The following is a 16,439-nucleotide window of genomic DNA, read 5'->3' on the forward strand; positions in this document are numbered from 1 at the left end:
CCTTTATGTGGCACCGACCTTCTAGAAAGGCTCGTGGCCCCCTGCCAAAGCATCCTAAGATGGGAGTCAAATGAAGAGTGTCCTTTTGGGGAAACCCAGGCCCAGGGAACAAAGGGATTGCTGGAGGTCAGTGATCATGTGGGCACGTAAACAAGTCTCCCCTCTTTGGTTGGGGCTGTCCCCTGGGCCGGGCCTGCCCTGCCCCGGCTCTCCCCAAGGGGTACGGCCCACACCCGTGTTTATTTTCAATTAGTGCAGCAGCCAGCATGACGTTTCAAGGTTTTTCTGGTGCTCTTGTTTGTGTGTGTGGCTGTGAACGGAAAGGTGTAAAAATGTTGGCTTCCACCAGGCTTTCAGAGCCAGCCAGTCCCTCCTGCCCTACTCGGGGATCCAGGGTGAGAGTGATATCACTGCTGAGCTTTTGAGAGTACAGTTCCACCCAAACCTCAAAGGGCTTCATTTGTAGGGAGTTTCAAAGACAGTCAGGAGGCCGTGCCAGCAAATCTGAGCCCCTCTGACGGCCGCCCCGCACAGCCAAATCCTGCTAATTCTGGGAGGCAGGGATCTTGCCACCCACCCCCGAGGGCCCGTGTTCTATAAGGCCTGTGTCCCAGGCGCCCGAGACAAAGACCACTTCATTCGACGGTGCAACCGGAGACTCTGGGGCTTACCGGACGCCAAGGCCAGGAAGCCTCGGCCACCACCTTGTTGGAACCACCGCCTTCTCCCCTCGAACTGTGCGACAGGCGAGAGAGAGCCCTCCGCCTTTCAAATGGGTTCTGTTGAAATTACAGTTTTCAAACCGACGGCTCTGGGTCAATCATGGCCCGCACACACGTTCTCTTTGGCTTGGGCCATGTTTGGCCCTGTAGGTTTATTTTTATTTTTATTGCTTCTTTATTTTTGAAGGAGACAGACAGAGAGAGAGAGACAGAGCATGAGCGGGGGGAGGAGCAGAGAGAGAGGGAGACACAGAACCCAAAGCAGGCTCCAGGCTCCGAGCTGTCGGCGCAGAGCCCGACGCGGGGCCCGAACTCACGGACCGCGAGATCACGACCTGAGCCGAAGTCGGACGCTCAACCGACTGAGCCACGCGGGCGCCCCTGGGTTTCTTTTTACAAAGGGAGATGCATTGCCAACAATCAAAGAAGTGAAGTTGGGGTTTCTGGTTGCTTTCAGAAACTGGAGGACCTGCCAGCCCCGGACTCATGTTCCTGCACAGGGATGCTTGGCGGGCACACAGCCTCCGGCCCCCTCTAGGTAAAGCATTTGCTGTTCAGCTCAACCTGGTCCTCGCCATTTCCCGATGCCTTCCGGCCGGGACCTGAGTGCCTGTTGCCTCTGATCACTGAGCTTGTGCTGCTGTTTCTTGAATTAAGAGTTATGAGGGAAGCAAACTCTTTGGGGTCCCCCCACCATTTCCAACCAAAGTGGAAACCTGCCCCAGGGTGAGCCGCCTGTCCTAGAGGATTGCTGATGTGGAAGTTGGTCTCCAGGGCCACGTTCGGGCCCCATCCTCCCCTCTGCCACAACCGTCACCGTCGTGGTCAACGTCAGTCACGTCGTTTCTTAGTCCTCTTTCAGGCTGTGCGCGCATAAGGCAGGTCCAGACGGCCCTTGATTTGCCGGAGGGGCAAAGTTTGGTGCGTAAAGATGACAGACCAAGGAGAGCAGCTGGGGCGGGCAGGGTCAGACCCGACTCGATGAAGGACTCGGCCGCCAGCAAGGGCTGCGAAAGGAAGCCGTGCAATGATACCACGTAGCCTGGGAGGAAGAGTCTCCTAGCCAGCTCTTGGCCTAAGCGGTGGCCTGGCCCCGGCTCATTTCCAGGGCTCGAGAAAATCAGGAGGCTAAGGCAGTTTGGACAGCAGTCTCAGGGCTGGCCTGTGAATTCAGCCACTTCACTGGGGGGGAGGGGGGTGGGGGGGAAGTAAGCCTCAGTTTTCCATCTAATGGGTATATGAGCATCGGTCCTGGCTCCCTCTGTGAGAACCCCTTCAGGCCAGGCCCACGTGTCCTCTCAAGGCTGGCTCTTCTCACCACACCGGCCCACTCCGGTTTCCGGGAAGCTCCCCCAGAAGACCGTGGGGGGCATACTCCAGGCAGGTGGCCCCCTTCAGGTGAGGCAAGCACTTGGCATGGTAGGAGAATCTCAGGCGACCGTGGGACAGGCCACACTTCACCTCGTGCAAGCCAGACTGTGGGTTCTGGTCACAGGTGCCGAGGAGGTCATCGTCCCAGCCGTGGTCTTGGTCCCAGACCTGCACCCTCAGGGGCCCCCCCGTGGACAGGATCACGTCCCCGAAGTCCAGCCGCGTCATCCACTTGGGGTTGTTATCGTTCCACACTGTGCTCACTCTCAGCTCCTGGCCTCCAAAGAAGACCTTCAGGTAGGCGTCCGTCCTAGTGAAAGAGTCTCCCCACAGGCCTGACGCCTGGAAGTTCATGACCTCCAAGTGGGCCAGGCCCCTCTGCCGGGGACAGCAGTCCTGGTTGGTGACCGCTGAGCCGTGGCAGACACACTGGCATGGGTTGTGGGGGCTCTTCTTCTGCCCCAGGGGGCAAGGCCTGCTACAGTCCTTCCAGCGGGCCCTGTCCATCACGTACTTGCTCACGGCCTGTCGCAGGGCCTCCCGCCGCGGGTCCTGGCTCTCCAGGAGCACATGCAGAGGCTCCAGGGTGTAGTCCACCAGGCTGGGTCTGTCCAGCAGCGAGGCCACCCAGGCGGAGAACTGCTCGGGCCCGGCCTGGTCCCCAAACAGCAGGTCACTTACGGAGGTGTGGTGGCCACCAACTATTTCGGAAAAGCGCTCCCGATAGGCCTGGTGGAAGGAGGTGGTTATCTTGTGGTGCTTCTTCCTCTCCTCGCAGGCCTTGAATTCCGATGAAGAGCTGGCACGGCCACTTATGCTGACCTGGGCCTCGACGGCCAGGCAGTCCTCCACCTCTTTGGCCCCGAGCCCGTCCAGGGCCAGCTCACAGGTGCGCAGGGCGGTGAGGGCCGAGATCCGGCCGCCCAGCTCCATGGACCGGATGAAGTGGGTGCCGTAGTTGGAGATGAGCCGGAGGTAGTCGGCCTCGGTGGAGGTGTTGAAGTCGGGGGGCAGGTCTCTGACGACCCTCTGGAAATTGGGGTGGAGTGGGGGAGAGTGTACCAGGTGAGAGCTAAAGGGAGAGAGAAACATCAGATGGCCAGCGGTGGTTAGTTTCTCCCTCGCCCATCCCTCAAGGTTGCCCAAGGTCACGTGGAACTGGTAGAAAGAGAGCTGGAACCCAGGCGGCCTGGCTCCAAGCCCGAGCTCCGACCCAGTGAGCTGGCGGGGAAGCCCATCCTGTCTGTTGTCCCTTGGTAACCTAGGTATGCTGTACAGGTATTTCTGCGTGTCCTTTCCAAAATAAGGTTTTCTTCTTTCCTTTTTATTTTCTGGTTATAAAAGTGACGATGCTGCACCGATGATGACCCTCTAGCTTTGGAAACTAGTCCTGTGGCCTTTGTCCATCTGTCCCCTGCATTGGGTGCCTGACTGCTCTGGCCACACGGGAAGATGGCACCCTGTCTCACTGTGAGAGGAACGAGGGTGGTTGGCTCGGGGCCTCCACGGAGACCATGCATTTCTGGGGTGTGGGACCTACGTCCCGGAGGGCTGGGGTTGTGACCGCTGTTGTTTGGTGCCGTGGCCCGAATTCCCAGCACAGAGCCCGACACATGACAGCCACGAATTGTGGCTGAACGTGCGAATGAGGCCCAGCGGTGGGGAGTCTCCTGCCAGGTCTCCTGCCCACAGGACAGAGGGGACTCAGTAGATCTGAATGGCACCGTGTTGGGCGTCTTAGCAGGGCCTTGCTTGCTTCTTCTCTGCCTGTTCTCTCCCGGGGCTCTTCCTGTTCAGGGTCACCGGGGAGGAGGCCCGAGGGCACCGTACCAGCCAGTGTGCAGGTTCCCCCGCCGAGTTCCCCCCGCCACCATTCCAGGGCTCCCAGACCACTCTGAGTTTCCCACACCTTCTCCCAAGCCCCTTCTCACCACCCCCCAGCCCCCACCCCCCGCGGCTCTCACCTGTAGAAGCGACATTCCACCAAGTCAGTGCTGAAGCTGTACTGGTCGTGGAAGGTCTTCTGGGCCGCGAAGTTGGCCATGTGGGAGTGCGAGCCAGCCACGGTCACATGCACGTTGGCGCTGGGTTTGGGAGACACGTCCAGCCCCACCCGCCAGTCGTTGCGGATGTTGCTGGCTGCTTCCCTGGCCACACCCTCGGTGGAACTGGCCTTGGCCCTGACCACTTGGCGCTGGCAGCCTGAGCCCTGGGCGCGCCAGTCAGTCAGTGCCAGAGGGAGGCGCTGAAGGGCGCCCCCCTTCAGGACGTTGTGGCAGAGAGTGCAGGTGCCGTCGGGCCGCAGGAAGCTCTCGGTGTCCACCGGGAAGGAGCCCGAGCGCCTGAGGCTGGTCACGTCCACGCCCTCCCCAGCCAGCATTGAGCCGGGCACAAACGGACGGTTGCGGCGGCACTCGGAACGGGCGGCCGTGTGGCAGGGGGCTGGGGCGGGGGGGGGCAGGAGCAGGAGGAGGAGGCCCGGGAGGAGCACACAGGCACCCATGGAGCTGCGGAGACGGGGGCGTCTGGGCCTCGGGAAGCTGTGGGCAGAGGTACGGAGGGTGAACTGTCAGGCCGTATGGGATGGAGAGGGAACGCGCTATCTCCGAAGTGACTGAGTGTCCGAGCCGCGATGACCTTTGCAGACCTGGCCCATCCCCCACGTGTACGGATGGGGCCAGGATGGGAAGTGACGCGCCCGAGGTCACACAGCCGGGAGGAGCCCCTTGCTAGGATTTCATTATTTAAGGCCTAACGGGGGATCCAGATTGATGGCTTTGTCCCCAGGACCACAGATGCTGCTTGTGGGGACGGGGCTCTGCACACAGAGGAGGGGACAGAGAGTGGATATAGCAAACTTGGGGAGGGACCTGGGACCCTAAAGAAGCCCGGATTCTGGAGAAGTGTCATGTGGGCCCCAGAACAAGCATGTTTTTCCCGCCCCACCTCTCCCACTCTCTGTCTGTCTGTCTGTCTGTCTCTCTCCCACGAAGCCCTTAATGGGATTGGATAAGAAAAAACGCACTGCCCTTATTCTCCCCACCTTCCCTTTGCGATCCACTCTCGAGCTTCATGGGAGAGCGGCAGCCTGAATTCGGATGTGCCTGTGCCCTCGCATCCCGTGTGGGGAGGCCCGGCAAGTCCCCTCTCCAGATCTCCTGGCGTCCACACCTCCTTTGGCATCGCCTTGCCCTGTGGCACTCAGGCACTGTATGTGAGCTACCTATGTGTTGCCTCCTATCGGACAACCGTCAGCTAGAAGCTTCTTCCCTGTTTTGAGGTGGCTCGGGAGCCTCACGTGGACCTGTTTGTAATCTGGGGTCTCCAGGCCCTACCCCTATCCAAACTGGATGCCTCAGAGGCCTGTCCCTTCCAGCACCTGCCAGGGACCCCAGCTCCTCTGAAACATGGGGACTCACCCACAGGAGTCACTGGGGTGGTGGGGTTCCGGCCCCAGAGAGATAAATGGGAGAAGGGCAATCTTTCAAAGGCCGTCGGGCCATCCCACTTAGGAGGCCAGTACGGTTCATAACCTAAATCCACGGAGCTCCATCTCCATCCCCGTCCTCCTCGTATTCTCTCCCAGGGAGCCTCTTTTCAGCTTTCTGAGCGGCTCTCCCCGTCAGCATTGGACGGGGCCTTACGGACGATGCCTTGTAACCTCTCCGTTTCCTATATGAGGCAACTGAGGCCCAGAGTGGGCGTGAGGACGCTCGGCGAGTCAGTGACAGAGCACAGTCTCGTGGGTCCCGGCACTTCCTGCTCCATCAGGCTCCTCCCCGGACAGAGTGGCCTCACTCCCGCGCCTCTCCATCCCCATCCGGGGGCTCCCAGCCTCCCTGCCACCCGCCTTCCTCCCTACCTGGAGTCCTGTGTTGAGACGCTCCCCCACGGACACTGTCTCCCCGACGAGAGGCTCCTGAAATGGTGGTGTCAGCCCCCGGGGAGGCTCACCACACGGCTCATCACCCAAGCCACCGCTCACATCACTTCTGCTTCCTGCCCCGCCCCTCCAGCTGTGGTCACGGGTCCCCTCTGCTCTCCCCTCCCACCAGCACCCACCTTGTGCTCATCTCCTCATCCGGCCTTTCTGACAACCCTCAGGAAATGAAGCCGCGACGGCCAGTGTCTCATCCAACAAGTTGAGCTGCCCGGGCCGTGGGGGGCCTGGGCAAACAGGCGAGGCTTGGTGTGGCACTAACACAAGGACTTTGAGCTTCAGCTCTGGGTTGCTGAGCAGGCCGGCAGGGCCCATTCCCCCACTTCTGATCTACGGCATCACATAAGACACGTAAGGGGCGGTACAGGGGAGGAGCTCGCCGCCGAGGCTTAGGAGCCCACGGCCTGGGCCTGGGCCAGCTCAGTTATGCTCTCGCTGTGTGGCCTGGCAAGCTACTTTGGCCTCTCTGTGCCTCAGCTAGAAAAGGAGATCCTTGGAACGCAGACCCTACGGGTTGTGAACAACAGGGGGTTACTATGGGTGAAGTTCTTAGAACCGTGCCTGGCCCTGAGCAAGGGTGACCATTCCCTCCTCCCCAAACAGGGGGCACTAAATAAACCCCCTGGCCCACTTCCTAGCCACACCTGCGTTCTAGCCCGGCCCCCGGCTCTGAACCCCAAACACTACTCCAGGAGACGGTTTCCTGTTCCCCCCTTTTGTGAGGCGAACTGGTGGCCACACCGGTCCCCAGCCCCTCCCCAGCCTTGGCCTGAGGTCGCAGCCACAGGGTGGGGGGTGGGCCGAGGGGGAGGGAGATGTGGGTGGGGCCAGAGGCTTGGGGTCTTCTTCATCCTTTGTCCTACCTGAAGTCAGGGTGAGGTGAGGTTTCCATGGGTCGAGTGACTCACAGGGCAACTTCTGGGGGCCAAAATCACACTGGTCTGAGGTGAAGACAGCTGGGTAAGTGGGGGACTGTTCTCAAGAGTTCATCTTCCAACCGTGTACGTGACAGGAACAGATAGCCGCAGGCCCCAGACCACGTGTGACACCGTGGGGTTCATCCCTTGAGTTTGTTGTACCCCCCCCCCGAATGCCTTGCTTTTACGGGAACAGCGGCTCACGCTGCCTTCTCGGAACTCGGCCCCATCTCCTCCCCTCCGTGCCCCCCTCCAGAAATCGCGGCCTCCTGACCCCCTTCTCTCGGCGCCTTGTTTCAGAACAAGGGCATAAACAGGAGCCAGGTAGTTGTTTGCATGACAGCATGAAGACCTATATTACGATCTTTGGAACTTTTCAGAGACTGTTATCCGGTAAGTGCTATTGTGAATTAATATTTCTGGAGTGGTATTCAGAGAAATGTATGCCGTTTTTATAAATGTAACAGGAATCATGATTAAAACAGATTGACCCTTCTCAAAATCAGATATTCAGAGCGAAATTAAATTTAAACACGGGGGGAAAAGGCCCTCCATGTTGAATAATACCGATACTATCGCATGAATAAAATTATGTGTCAGCCTCTAAGGAACGGATTGGGACACGATCCATCGGGAACATAAGAAATGAAAAAGTCTTTCCAATCTAGTCTGGTTCAAAACATATCTGTTGAATGCCCCCATGTTATTGCTGCTGTCCTCTTCACATAAAAATAACATGCAGATAACTTAAAAAAAAAAAGGGGGGTCAGGCTGCTGAGGCTGTGAGTTTAGTCCTGTAGGAAGAGACAGTGAGGTAGAGGGAACAGATTCGAGTCTCCGCTTCGCGGGAAACTTGCCGCGTGACTCTTGCCGGTAGTTTTAACCCCTTTCCAGGTTAGTTTGCTCATCTACAAAATCAATGGGAGGACTCTGGGATTTCTTTTTTTTTTTTTTAATTTTTTTTTTTTAACGTTTATTTTATTTTTGAGACAGAGAGAGACAGAGCATGAACGGGGGAGGGGCAGAGAGAGAGGGAGACACAGAATCGGAAGCAGGCTCCGAGCCATCAGCCCAGAGCCCGACGCGGGGCTCGAACTCACAGACCGCGAGATGGTGACCTGAGCTGAAGTCGGACCCTTAACCGACTGAGCCACCCAGGCGCCCCAGGACTCTGGGATTTCTAAGAATCCTTAGATTCTTGATGACACAATGTGCATTTAGCACCTTTCGAGTGGCATGTGAAGTCGCTACTCTCCACGAGATCCTGGTGGGGTCGGTCCATCAAAGAGCAAGGATGTCGCGGAGGTCTACCGTGACCGTTTGGGCCTCTGTGACGGACGGCAGTTGTTCTCTCCAGATGACGCTTAGAATAAAAAGGGACTAAACACACTTTTGCGTCTGATGCCTAAGTCTTAATAAGAGCACAGTTTGTTCAATTGCCAGACTCCATCTATACGGTTTATATTAAAAAATGTAATTCACGGGGCACCTGGCTGGCTCAGTCGGTTGAGCGTCCAACTCTTGATTTCGGCTCAGGTCATGATCCCAGACCCATGGGATTGAGCCCCCCAATGGTTTTGAGCTCAAAACCACTGAGTTGTACATTTCATTTATTTTTTTTTGGCAGCTTATTTATTTATTTTGAGAGAGACAGAGGCGGCGCAAGTAGGGGAAGGGCAGAGAGAGAGGGAGAGAGAGAGAATCCCAAGCAGGCTTCACGCTGTCAGCTCAGAGCCCGACGCGGGGCTTGAACTCACAAAACCGTGAGATCACGACCTAAGCCGAAACCAAGAGTCGGATGCTCAACCGACTGAGCCACCCAGGTGCCCCTGACCTGTACACTTTAAATGCTTGAGTTGTATGTGAATAATACATATATATGTATATGTGTATATATATATTATTTGAATTGGGTTATTTGTCTTTTTGTTGTTGATTTCTAATAGTTCTTCATATATTTTGGATTTGAGACCCTTTTCAGATATATGATTTGCAAACATTTCTATTCACTCCCTTCAGAGTGTCCTTGGAAGCACAAATCTTTCTAACTTTAACCAAGTCCAACATTTCTGTTTGTCCTTTTGTTGCTTATATTTTCAATGTCATACCTAAGAAGTCTTTGCCTAACCCAAGGTCATGGAGATACACTCCTATACTGTCTCCTAAGAGTCTTACAGTTTTAACTCTTACATTTAGGTCTATGATCCACTTAGAATTTATTTTTGTGTTTGGAAAACGGTCCGACTTCATTCTTTTGCGTGTTGGTATGATTTGGGGGTACATTTTCCTAGGGCTACAAAATATTTACCTTTGACAGAAAAGCTCCATGGATAGTCTACACAGAATGCACGAGGAAGCTCCTGATCCTGACTGCATCCACTTACATAAACTCTACCTACTCCATGCTCTGTGCATATGAACCATAATCAGAGAGGTCCTTCGACAACACCAGTGTTTATACTGTAATTATCGTGCCTGTTTTAAAGATACCAAATGCAGTCCCAGTGGCGTTCTTTTCCTCCTGTGATTATTCTCGGTTTCCTCTTCTTCCTGGGTTCTTCTTCCTCACCAGCCTGATGTGTTGCTATGGTTATGTCGGTTTTCCCCTCAGCCTCACGAAACGACCGGAGGGGTCTTTCCTCTGCTTCCATTCTGTGGAAGAGTCTCCAGAGATTGGCACCCAATTTTTGTACTTGGGCAGATTTTTAATACTGAGTCCGTATCTTCAGCAGTTATAGCTCTGTTTGAGTTTTCTGGCTTTTTTTTTTTTTTCTGATATCAGTTTTGGCAAGTTACATTTTTCTAGGAAAATGTCCCATCTGTCTGAAATTTCACCATTGTGGCCATGACATTATTTATAGTTGTCTCTCACACTCCTAGAAAAAATGTCTTTCTGAATCAGTAGTCATGCCCCCTATTTGATCACAATTTTTTTTTTTATCATTGTTTCTCTCTCTCTGTTTTTAGATGAGTCTGGCTAAAAGTTTTTCTATTTTTTATTAATTTTTTCAAAGAACTTGCCCTTGGCTTCATTGATCCTCTCTATTGTATCATTATTTCCCATTCGATCAGTTTCATTCTTACCTTTTCATTTCCCTCCTTTTCCCAGTATTCTTTGGGCTCCTTCTATTATTCTTTTACTAACTTCTTGAAGTGAATCCTTAGCTTAATTTTCTTTTCTTTTTCTTTTTTAATGTAAACACTTAAGGCACTACATTTCCCCCAAAATCTTTTATACTGCCTCTTGATAGTTTTGGTGGGAAGAATTTTCATTATTGCCTGGTTTCTTAATATTTTCCAAATTTCCTTATGATTTTTCTTTACCTTGTAAGTTATTTAAAAGTATGCTCTAAGAGACTGTTAAAAACTGAGAACAAACTGAGGGTTGATGGGGGGTGGGAGGGAGGGCGGGGTGGGTGATGGGTATTGAGGAGGGCACCTTTTGGGATGAGCACTGGGTGTTGTATGGAAATCAATTTGACAATAAATTTCATATATTAAAAAAATAAATAAAATAAATAAAAATAAAAAAATAAAAATAAAAAAATAAAAGTATGCTCTCTACATTTTCACGAAAATGGTTTTTTTTTTAAATGCTTATTTATTTTTGAGAGAGAAAGCATAAGCAGGGGAGGGGCAGAGAGAGGGAGACACAGAATCTGAAGCAGGCTCCGGGCTCTGAGTTGTCAGCACAGAGCCTGATGTGGGGCTCGAACTCACAGACCGCGAGATCATGACCTGAGCCAAAGTCGGATGCTCGACCGACTGAACCACCCAGGAGCCCCAAGAAAATGGGGTTTTAAGTACTATCACTTGAGTAGTGATTTCTGATACAGTTGCACTGTAGCCGGACATGTCTGTCTGTATGACAGCCATTCTTTGATGCTGGCTGAGATTTTCTCCGTGGTTTAATAACCGTTTTTCGTAAATGTTCCTGCATACTTGAGAAAAATACCTGTTTGCTGATTTTTTGACGCAGGGTACTATGTTCAAATCTATGGTCTCTTCATATATTAATTACTGGGAGGATCAGGTTAAAATATCCCATTGTGAAGACAGATAGATTGTTCAAGAAAGACCTGTAGATTTCACCCTGCAGCGAGAGTTCTGTCAACTTTGGCTTTCCATGTTTTGAGGCTATCTTATCAAACAAGCTTAGTATCGCTTTGTCTTCCTGGTGAATTAAACCCTTTAAACTTTTTAAATCCCAAATTATGCTTTTCCCTGGGATATCAGTTTTGTCTGATGTTAACAGAGCTATCCCAACTTTTTTTTTTTTTTTTTTTTAGTATAATTAGTTTTAGTTTTGGTAAAATACACATAACGTGAAATTTACCATCTTAACAATTTTTAAGTATGACAACCTTCTTTTGATTAGTACTCACATGCATATCTTCTATCTTACTCTTAAATTCCTTTTGTTTTCGTGTTTTAGCTGGGTCTCTGTTAAACATAATTAGTTGGCTTTTGTGATGTCATCCAGTCTGAGTAACTGGCAGTGTAATTCTGCATTAAGTCCATTTATAATTACTGTTCCATGAGTTTGTTTCTATCACCGTTATGTTTGTTCGCTGTCCTGCCTTTCCATGCTCTCTCCCCTCTTTTCCTGCCTTCTTTGAGGCTGACTGAACTTTTAAAAAGTTACATTCTTTTCTCTCTAGTGGTTTACTCTTAGAGCCTTTCTGATTCTCTCGTGGTTGCCCCTAAAAAATGCTAACACGCATTCCTAGCAAGGTCTTAAGTTTCCTGTTTTTCTTTCTAGGGATTTCAGGATCTTAGAACACTGTTAACTAGGGGCACCTGGGTGGCTCAGGCAGCGAAGCATCTGACTTTGGCTCTGGTCGTGATCTCATGGCTCATAAGTTCAAGCGCCAAGTTGGGCTCTGTGCTGACAGCTCAGAGCCTGGAGCCTGCTTCAGATTCTGTCTCCCCTCTCTCCTTGCTCCTCCCCTGCTTGCACTCTGTTTCTCTCTCTCTTTCAGAAATAACCACCCCCCCCCCCAAAAAAAAGAATGCTATTTACTAAAATCACCTTTTCTCCTTCTCAGGGTTATTTTTGTCTGGTATTTTTGCTCAGTGTTACTTTTCCTGCACCGGCTTAGTCGTGGGTACTCTTACTTGCCTGATACAGTCAGCATTTGTTTACATTTACACGCTGATCAATTTCTTTGCCTGTTATTTGCTCAGCTCCGAATTTCCCTTGAAGATAAGTTTCTTTTTCTTAAAGTAAACCCACAAGAAGCGCCTTCGGTGGCTGCCTCTGGCAGCCCATGCTCTCAGTTTCCGTGTGCCTGAAACATCTCTATTCTGCTCTTTGTTTTGAATCATAATTTTAGCAAGTTGGCCCTTTGAAGTCCCCGCCAGTTGACACCTCTCAACGCTTTGACATCACTTCGCTGCTCCTGGCTTTCATTGTTGCTGTTGTGTAACTGTTATTCCTGTACAGAGAATTTATTTGGGGGGGGGGTGTGTGGCGGAGGAGGAACTGGTTCAAAGATATTTTCGTTTTTGATTTTCTGAAATTTTACCGCAAAGTCTGTATCTCAATAGGAATTTCTTTCTAATTGAAGCTGTTTGGGATTTGTTCTTCTTGAATCTGAGGGTTCACATCTGTCGTTGAAAAATCTCACTGCTGCCCCATTCCAGCCTGCCTCCACAGCTACAACCTTTTCTCTTCTTCCTATTTCTTTCTTGGTTTCTTGGGTGTCGTCTCAGAGTTTTCTTCCCAACACAAATATAAATAAATACTAGTATGAATGTCTTATTTTCTTCCTTCCTCACATCAAAGGAAGCATATTATACATCTTGCTTTGTGCCATTATGTTGTTTTAAAATCGTATACTTTGGAGATCTTTCCTGATTTGCATTAGAGAGCTTCCTCATTCTTTTATTTATTTTTAATTTAATTAAATTTAATTAAAAATTTTTTTTGAGCATATATTTATTTTTGGGAGAGAGGGAGAGAGAGAGAGAGAGAGAGAGCAGGGGGAGGGGCAGAGAGAGAGGCAGAGAGACCGAGAATCCCAAGCAGGCGCCACACTGTCAGCACAGAGCCCGACATGGGACTTGAACCCATGAACCCTGGGATCATGATCTGAGCCAAAACTAAGAGCCAGACACTCAACCGATTGAGCCACCCAGGCACCCTTAATTTTATTTTTTTAAGCTTCTTTTTTAGCAATGTCTTCGCCCAATGTGGGTCTCAAACTCACGACCCCACGATCAAGAGTTGCATGCTCTTCTGACCCAGTGCCAGGTGCCCCTCCTCATTCTTTTATCTTTTAAAATGGTTGCACAGTATTTCATTATATAGATGAAACATAATTTGTTTGACCAGCCTCCCATTGACAGACATCTGAGTTATTTATAGTCTTTTGCTCTTACAAACAATGTTGCAATTGAATAACCCATTCATTTGCTGGATCAGAACATAATGTGTATTTCATTTTGTTATCTGGAAGTGTATATATATGTTCACACACACGAACATTGTCCATAGGGTTGGCACCAGTATTCACTCTATCAGCAATGCACGAGTGGCTTTTCTCTCAGTCTTACCTTCAGAACGTGTGGTCTTCCGGATTTTTCTTCCATTAATTTTTACTTTCAGTGATGTATTTTTTTTAATGTTTTATTTATTTTTTTGAGAGAGAGAGAAACAGAACACGAGCAGGAGAGGGGCAGAGAGAGAGGGAGACACACAGAGAGAGGGAGACAGGCTCCAGGCTCTGAGCTGTCAGCACAGAGCCTGACGCGGGGCTCGAACTCACAAACCACGAGATCGTGACCTGAACCGAAGTGGGCCGCTTAACTGACTGAGCCACCCAGGTGCCCCATCAGTGATTTACTTTTTCTTTATAAGATCTCTGTTTCATTCTGTTCCAAATTTGTGATTATGTTTTCATTCTGTTCCACATTCTGTGATTATGTTCTTTAAAAAGTTTTCTTTCTTTTATAATTTATTTAAAAAACATTTTGTAAATCTTTTTAATGTTTATTTATTTTTTGAGAGACAGAGCACAAATGGGAAAGGGGCAGCGAGAGAGGGAGACACACAGAGAGAGGGAGACAGGCTCCAGGCTCTGAGTTGTCAGCACAGAGCCCGCCACGGGACTCGAACCCACAAACCACGAGATCGTGACCTCAGCCGAAGTCGGACACTTAACCGACTGAGCCACCCAGCCACTCCTTTATTCTTGAAAAACTTTTAAAGCATTCAAGCATACTTATTTGAACTTTTACATCTAGGCTTGCCAATACACAAAGACTTTGGTGCATCCGATTTTTTATCTTGTTACGTCAGTGGAATCTCCCCTCTTGGTGACTTGTATTCCCGGGTATTTCGCCTGCACTTTAGACCGTGATCATGCTTGGCTGCAACTTCTCTGTGGGAATCCTGCCTGGGTGAAGAATAGTGTCTCGAAGCAGGCTTGCACTTGCTTTTGTGAGGCATCTGTCAGTGTACTACCCTTCTATTTATGTTTATTTGTTGACCTGGCATATTTCCCCCTACCGGTGGTATAAATTTGAACCACACGTGTAGGGAAGGTAGGTCTGTGGTTATCATGCTTTAGGAGAGACTCTGTCCTTTTACTCAAAACAAGCGTCTTTCTTGATTCCTTTTCCTAGCAAATAGATCCTTTTTCTAGTGTACACTTTCATTGACATTATTAGCTCACGGAGAATGTATTTTAATTCTATGTGGGATGATCTCAGCTTCCATTCCGCGCCCCCCTCTCCCCCAAGATATCATTGCCTTTGATGCCTGTGGTCATTGTAACTTGGGATCTGCTTTTCCTGGATCAGCACATGTCTCAGGGCATCCACGGTTGATCTGCCTGGTCTTTTCTCTAGTCACTTCTTTGGTTTTTGACCCCTTGGGATTTCTCTTACTTATCTTCAGTTTCATCCATGCTTTGTGATACATGTCATGATATTCAACTCAGCCTTTCTAGGTGTTTTTGCAGCAGTGTAGGTTTTAAGAATAACTATTCTGTATTATTGATTCAATAAATATTCCATTCAACAAGCATTCAATGAAATAAATGTTGGTTGATTGCCTACTATGTGCTAGACTAATCCATTCTATTCTATTTCATTCCAAAAGACTCAAAAGACTGTTAAGTGTAGCAACCGCAGTTAACTCACCCATCATTAGGTGAAGGGGAAATTTTTTCCTGCTTTAAGAAAGAAGTCTAAGTCCATGGTGGATGATGGCTGTGACCAGGTTTTGGGTGGCTACGTACCGACAACGTTTTTATATGAGATTGACCCATACTAAGAGGGCATTGGTAATTACCCTTGGTTTGCTGTTTATCCCACCATATTAATGTCTATTGATTAATAAGACAGGAATCTAGATTGCTAACGTACTTATCATGGAAATGAGTAGTAGAACTCGAGTCTCTTGCTTTTTTTAAATGGATGAAGATAATGAGGGCTGCTATAAGGATGGCCTACTATAGAAATCTCCCAGAAGGCTGGTACTTACGGAAACTGGAAAGACAGCAGCCTCCTCACTCGGTCTGTTCTTTCTTATTTATTTATTTATTTATTTATTTACGTTTATTATTTTTTTGAGACAGAACGAGACGGAGCATGAATGGGGGAGGGTCAGAGAGACAGGGAGACACAGAATCCGTAACAGGTTCCAGGCTCCGAGCTGTCGGCACAGAGCCCGACATGGGGCTCGAACTCACAGACCATGAGATCATGACCTGAGCTGAAGTCGGACGCTCAACCGACTGAGCCACCCGGGTGCCCCTGTTCTTTTTCTTTTAGACTACATAGTCCTCATCTCCTTTTCTTCCTCTGCTCTATTCTTCACTTTTCACCAGACTGCCTTCTTGGCCCGCTCATCTGCTTCAATGGTCCCATGATGCCTGTTGAAAGATGGCTGCCCACCCTTCCCAACTGGCTCCCCTGGCTTACCCTCTTGATTTTGTATAGCACAGCCTATAGCAAAGAACTTCACATACATTATTTCATCTATGCCTGACAATGGTGTGACATAAGCAGAACGTTGTTATCCGTGATTAATTTTTTAGTGAAAAAACAGAGAACCAGCAAGGAGAGGTACTTGCCCAACATTACTCAGCCAACAAGTGGCAGAGCAGGGACCAAGCCCTGGTTTTCTGGCTCAAGGCCAGTGCTTTCTTAAGAGCCCAGCTCACATACAGCTGCCTAGTAAATCCACATCCAAGTGAAATTCCAATGTCTGGAAAAATTGGATTTCTAACTCATCAGTGACCTTTCAATTTTCTGATATTTCTATTAAAGAACAGTAGGTCTGGGATTTCTCTGTGAGAGCGGTGGCCTCAGATTATAGAGCTTTAGAAAATTGGTGTGGGTTTTGTGAATGTTCTGAGGGCTGGGCCTGGCCATGTCTGGGAGTTTTGCGATGAGTGATTAGTGGCCAAGGGCTTGTGAAAACATAAACATCTCACTGAGCTCAAACCTGAATGGAAAAAAGAAAAAAAGAAGTTCTGA

At 49.8% G+C, this 16,439-nt stretch overlaps 2 protein-coding genes across 4 annotated transcripts in view; one reads left to right on the forward strand and one right to left on the reverse strand.

Moving 5' to 3' along the window:
• Positions 1 to 1,032: 1,032 nt before the first annotated feature.
• Positions 1,033 to 6,722, reverse strand: PRF1 (perforin 1). Of its 2 annotated transcripts, none has more exons than XM_042960501.1 (3): positions 6,156 to 6,722; positions 4,058 to 4,633; positions 1,033 to 3,165 (listed from the first exon to the last, which is right to left on the reverse strand). In XM_042960501.1, exons 1-3 carry the CDS (start codon positions 6,164 to 6,166, stop codon positions 2,037 to 2,039), a joined length of 1,716 nt encoding a protein of 571 aa, XP_042816435.1. In that variant the 5' UTR covers positions 6,167 to 6,722; the 3' UTR covers positions 1,033 to 2,036. The 2 variants fall into 2 exon arrangements, with proteins under 2 accessions (XP_042816435.1, XP_042816436.1); XM_042960502.1 differs by lacking the exon at positions 6,156 to 6,722 and adding an exon at positions 5,956 to 6,110.
• A 579-nt stretch (positions 6,723 to 7,301) lies between these two features.
• The window catches only part of ADAMTS14 (ADAM metallopeptidase with thrombospondin type 1 motif 14), a 113,339-nt gene continuing 104,201 nt past the window's right edge, over positions 7,302 to 16,439 (forward strand). For both annotated transcript variants that reach the window (XM_042960498.1, XM_042960500.1), the window contains exon 1: positions 7,302 to 7,343. The gene's annotated coding sequence lies outside the window, so the exon portion shown is untranslated. The remainder of the gene's footprint in view (positions 7,344 to 16,439) is intronic.

The sequence above is a fragment of the Panthera tigris genome, chromosome D2 (assembly GCF_018350195.1).
Source record: "Panthera tigris isolate Pti1 chromosome D2, P.tigris_Pti1_mat1.1, whole genome shotgun sequence".
NCBI lineage: Eukaryota > Metazoa > Chordata > Mammalia > Carnivora > Felidae > Panthera > Panthera tigris.

Excerpts from the sequence above, each read along its gene's own strand:
- PRF1 (XM_042960501.1), bottom strand. Across the intron at positions 3,166-4,057 it reads GTGGAATGTCGCTTCTACAG|CTCTCACCTGGTACACTCTC; the intron begins GTGAGAGCCGCG and ends CTCTCCCTTTAG.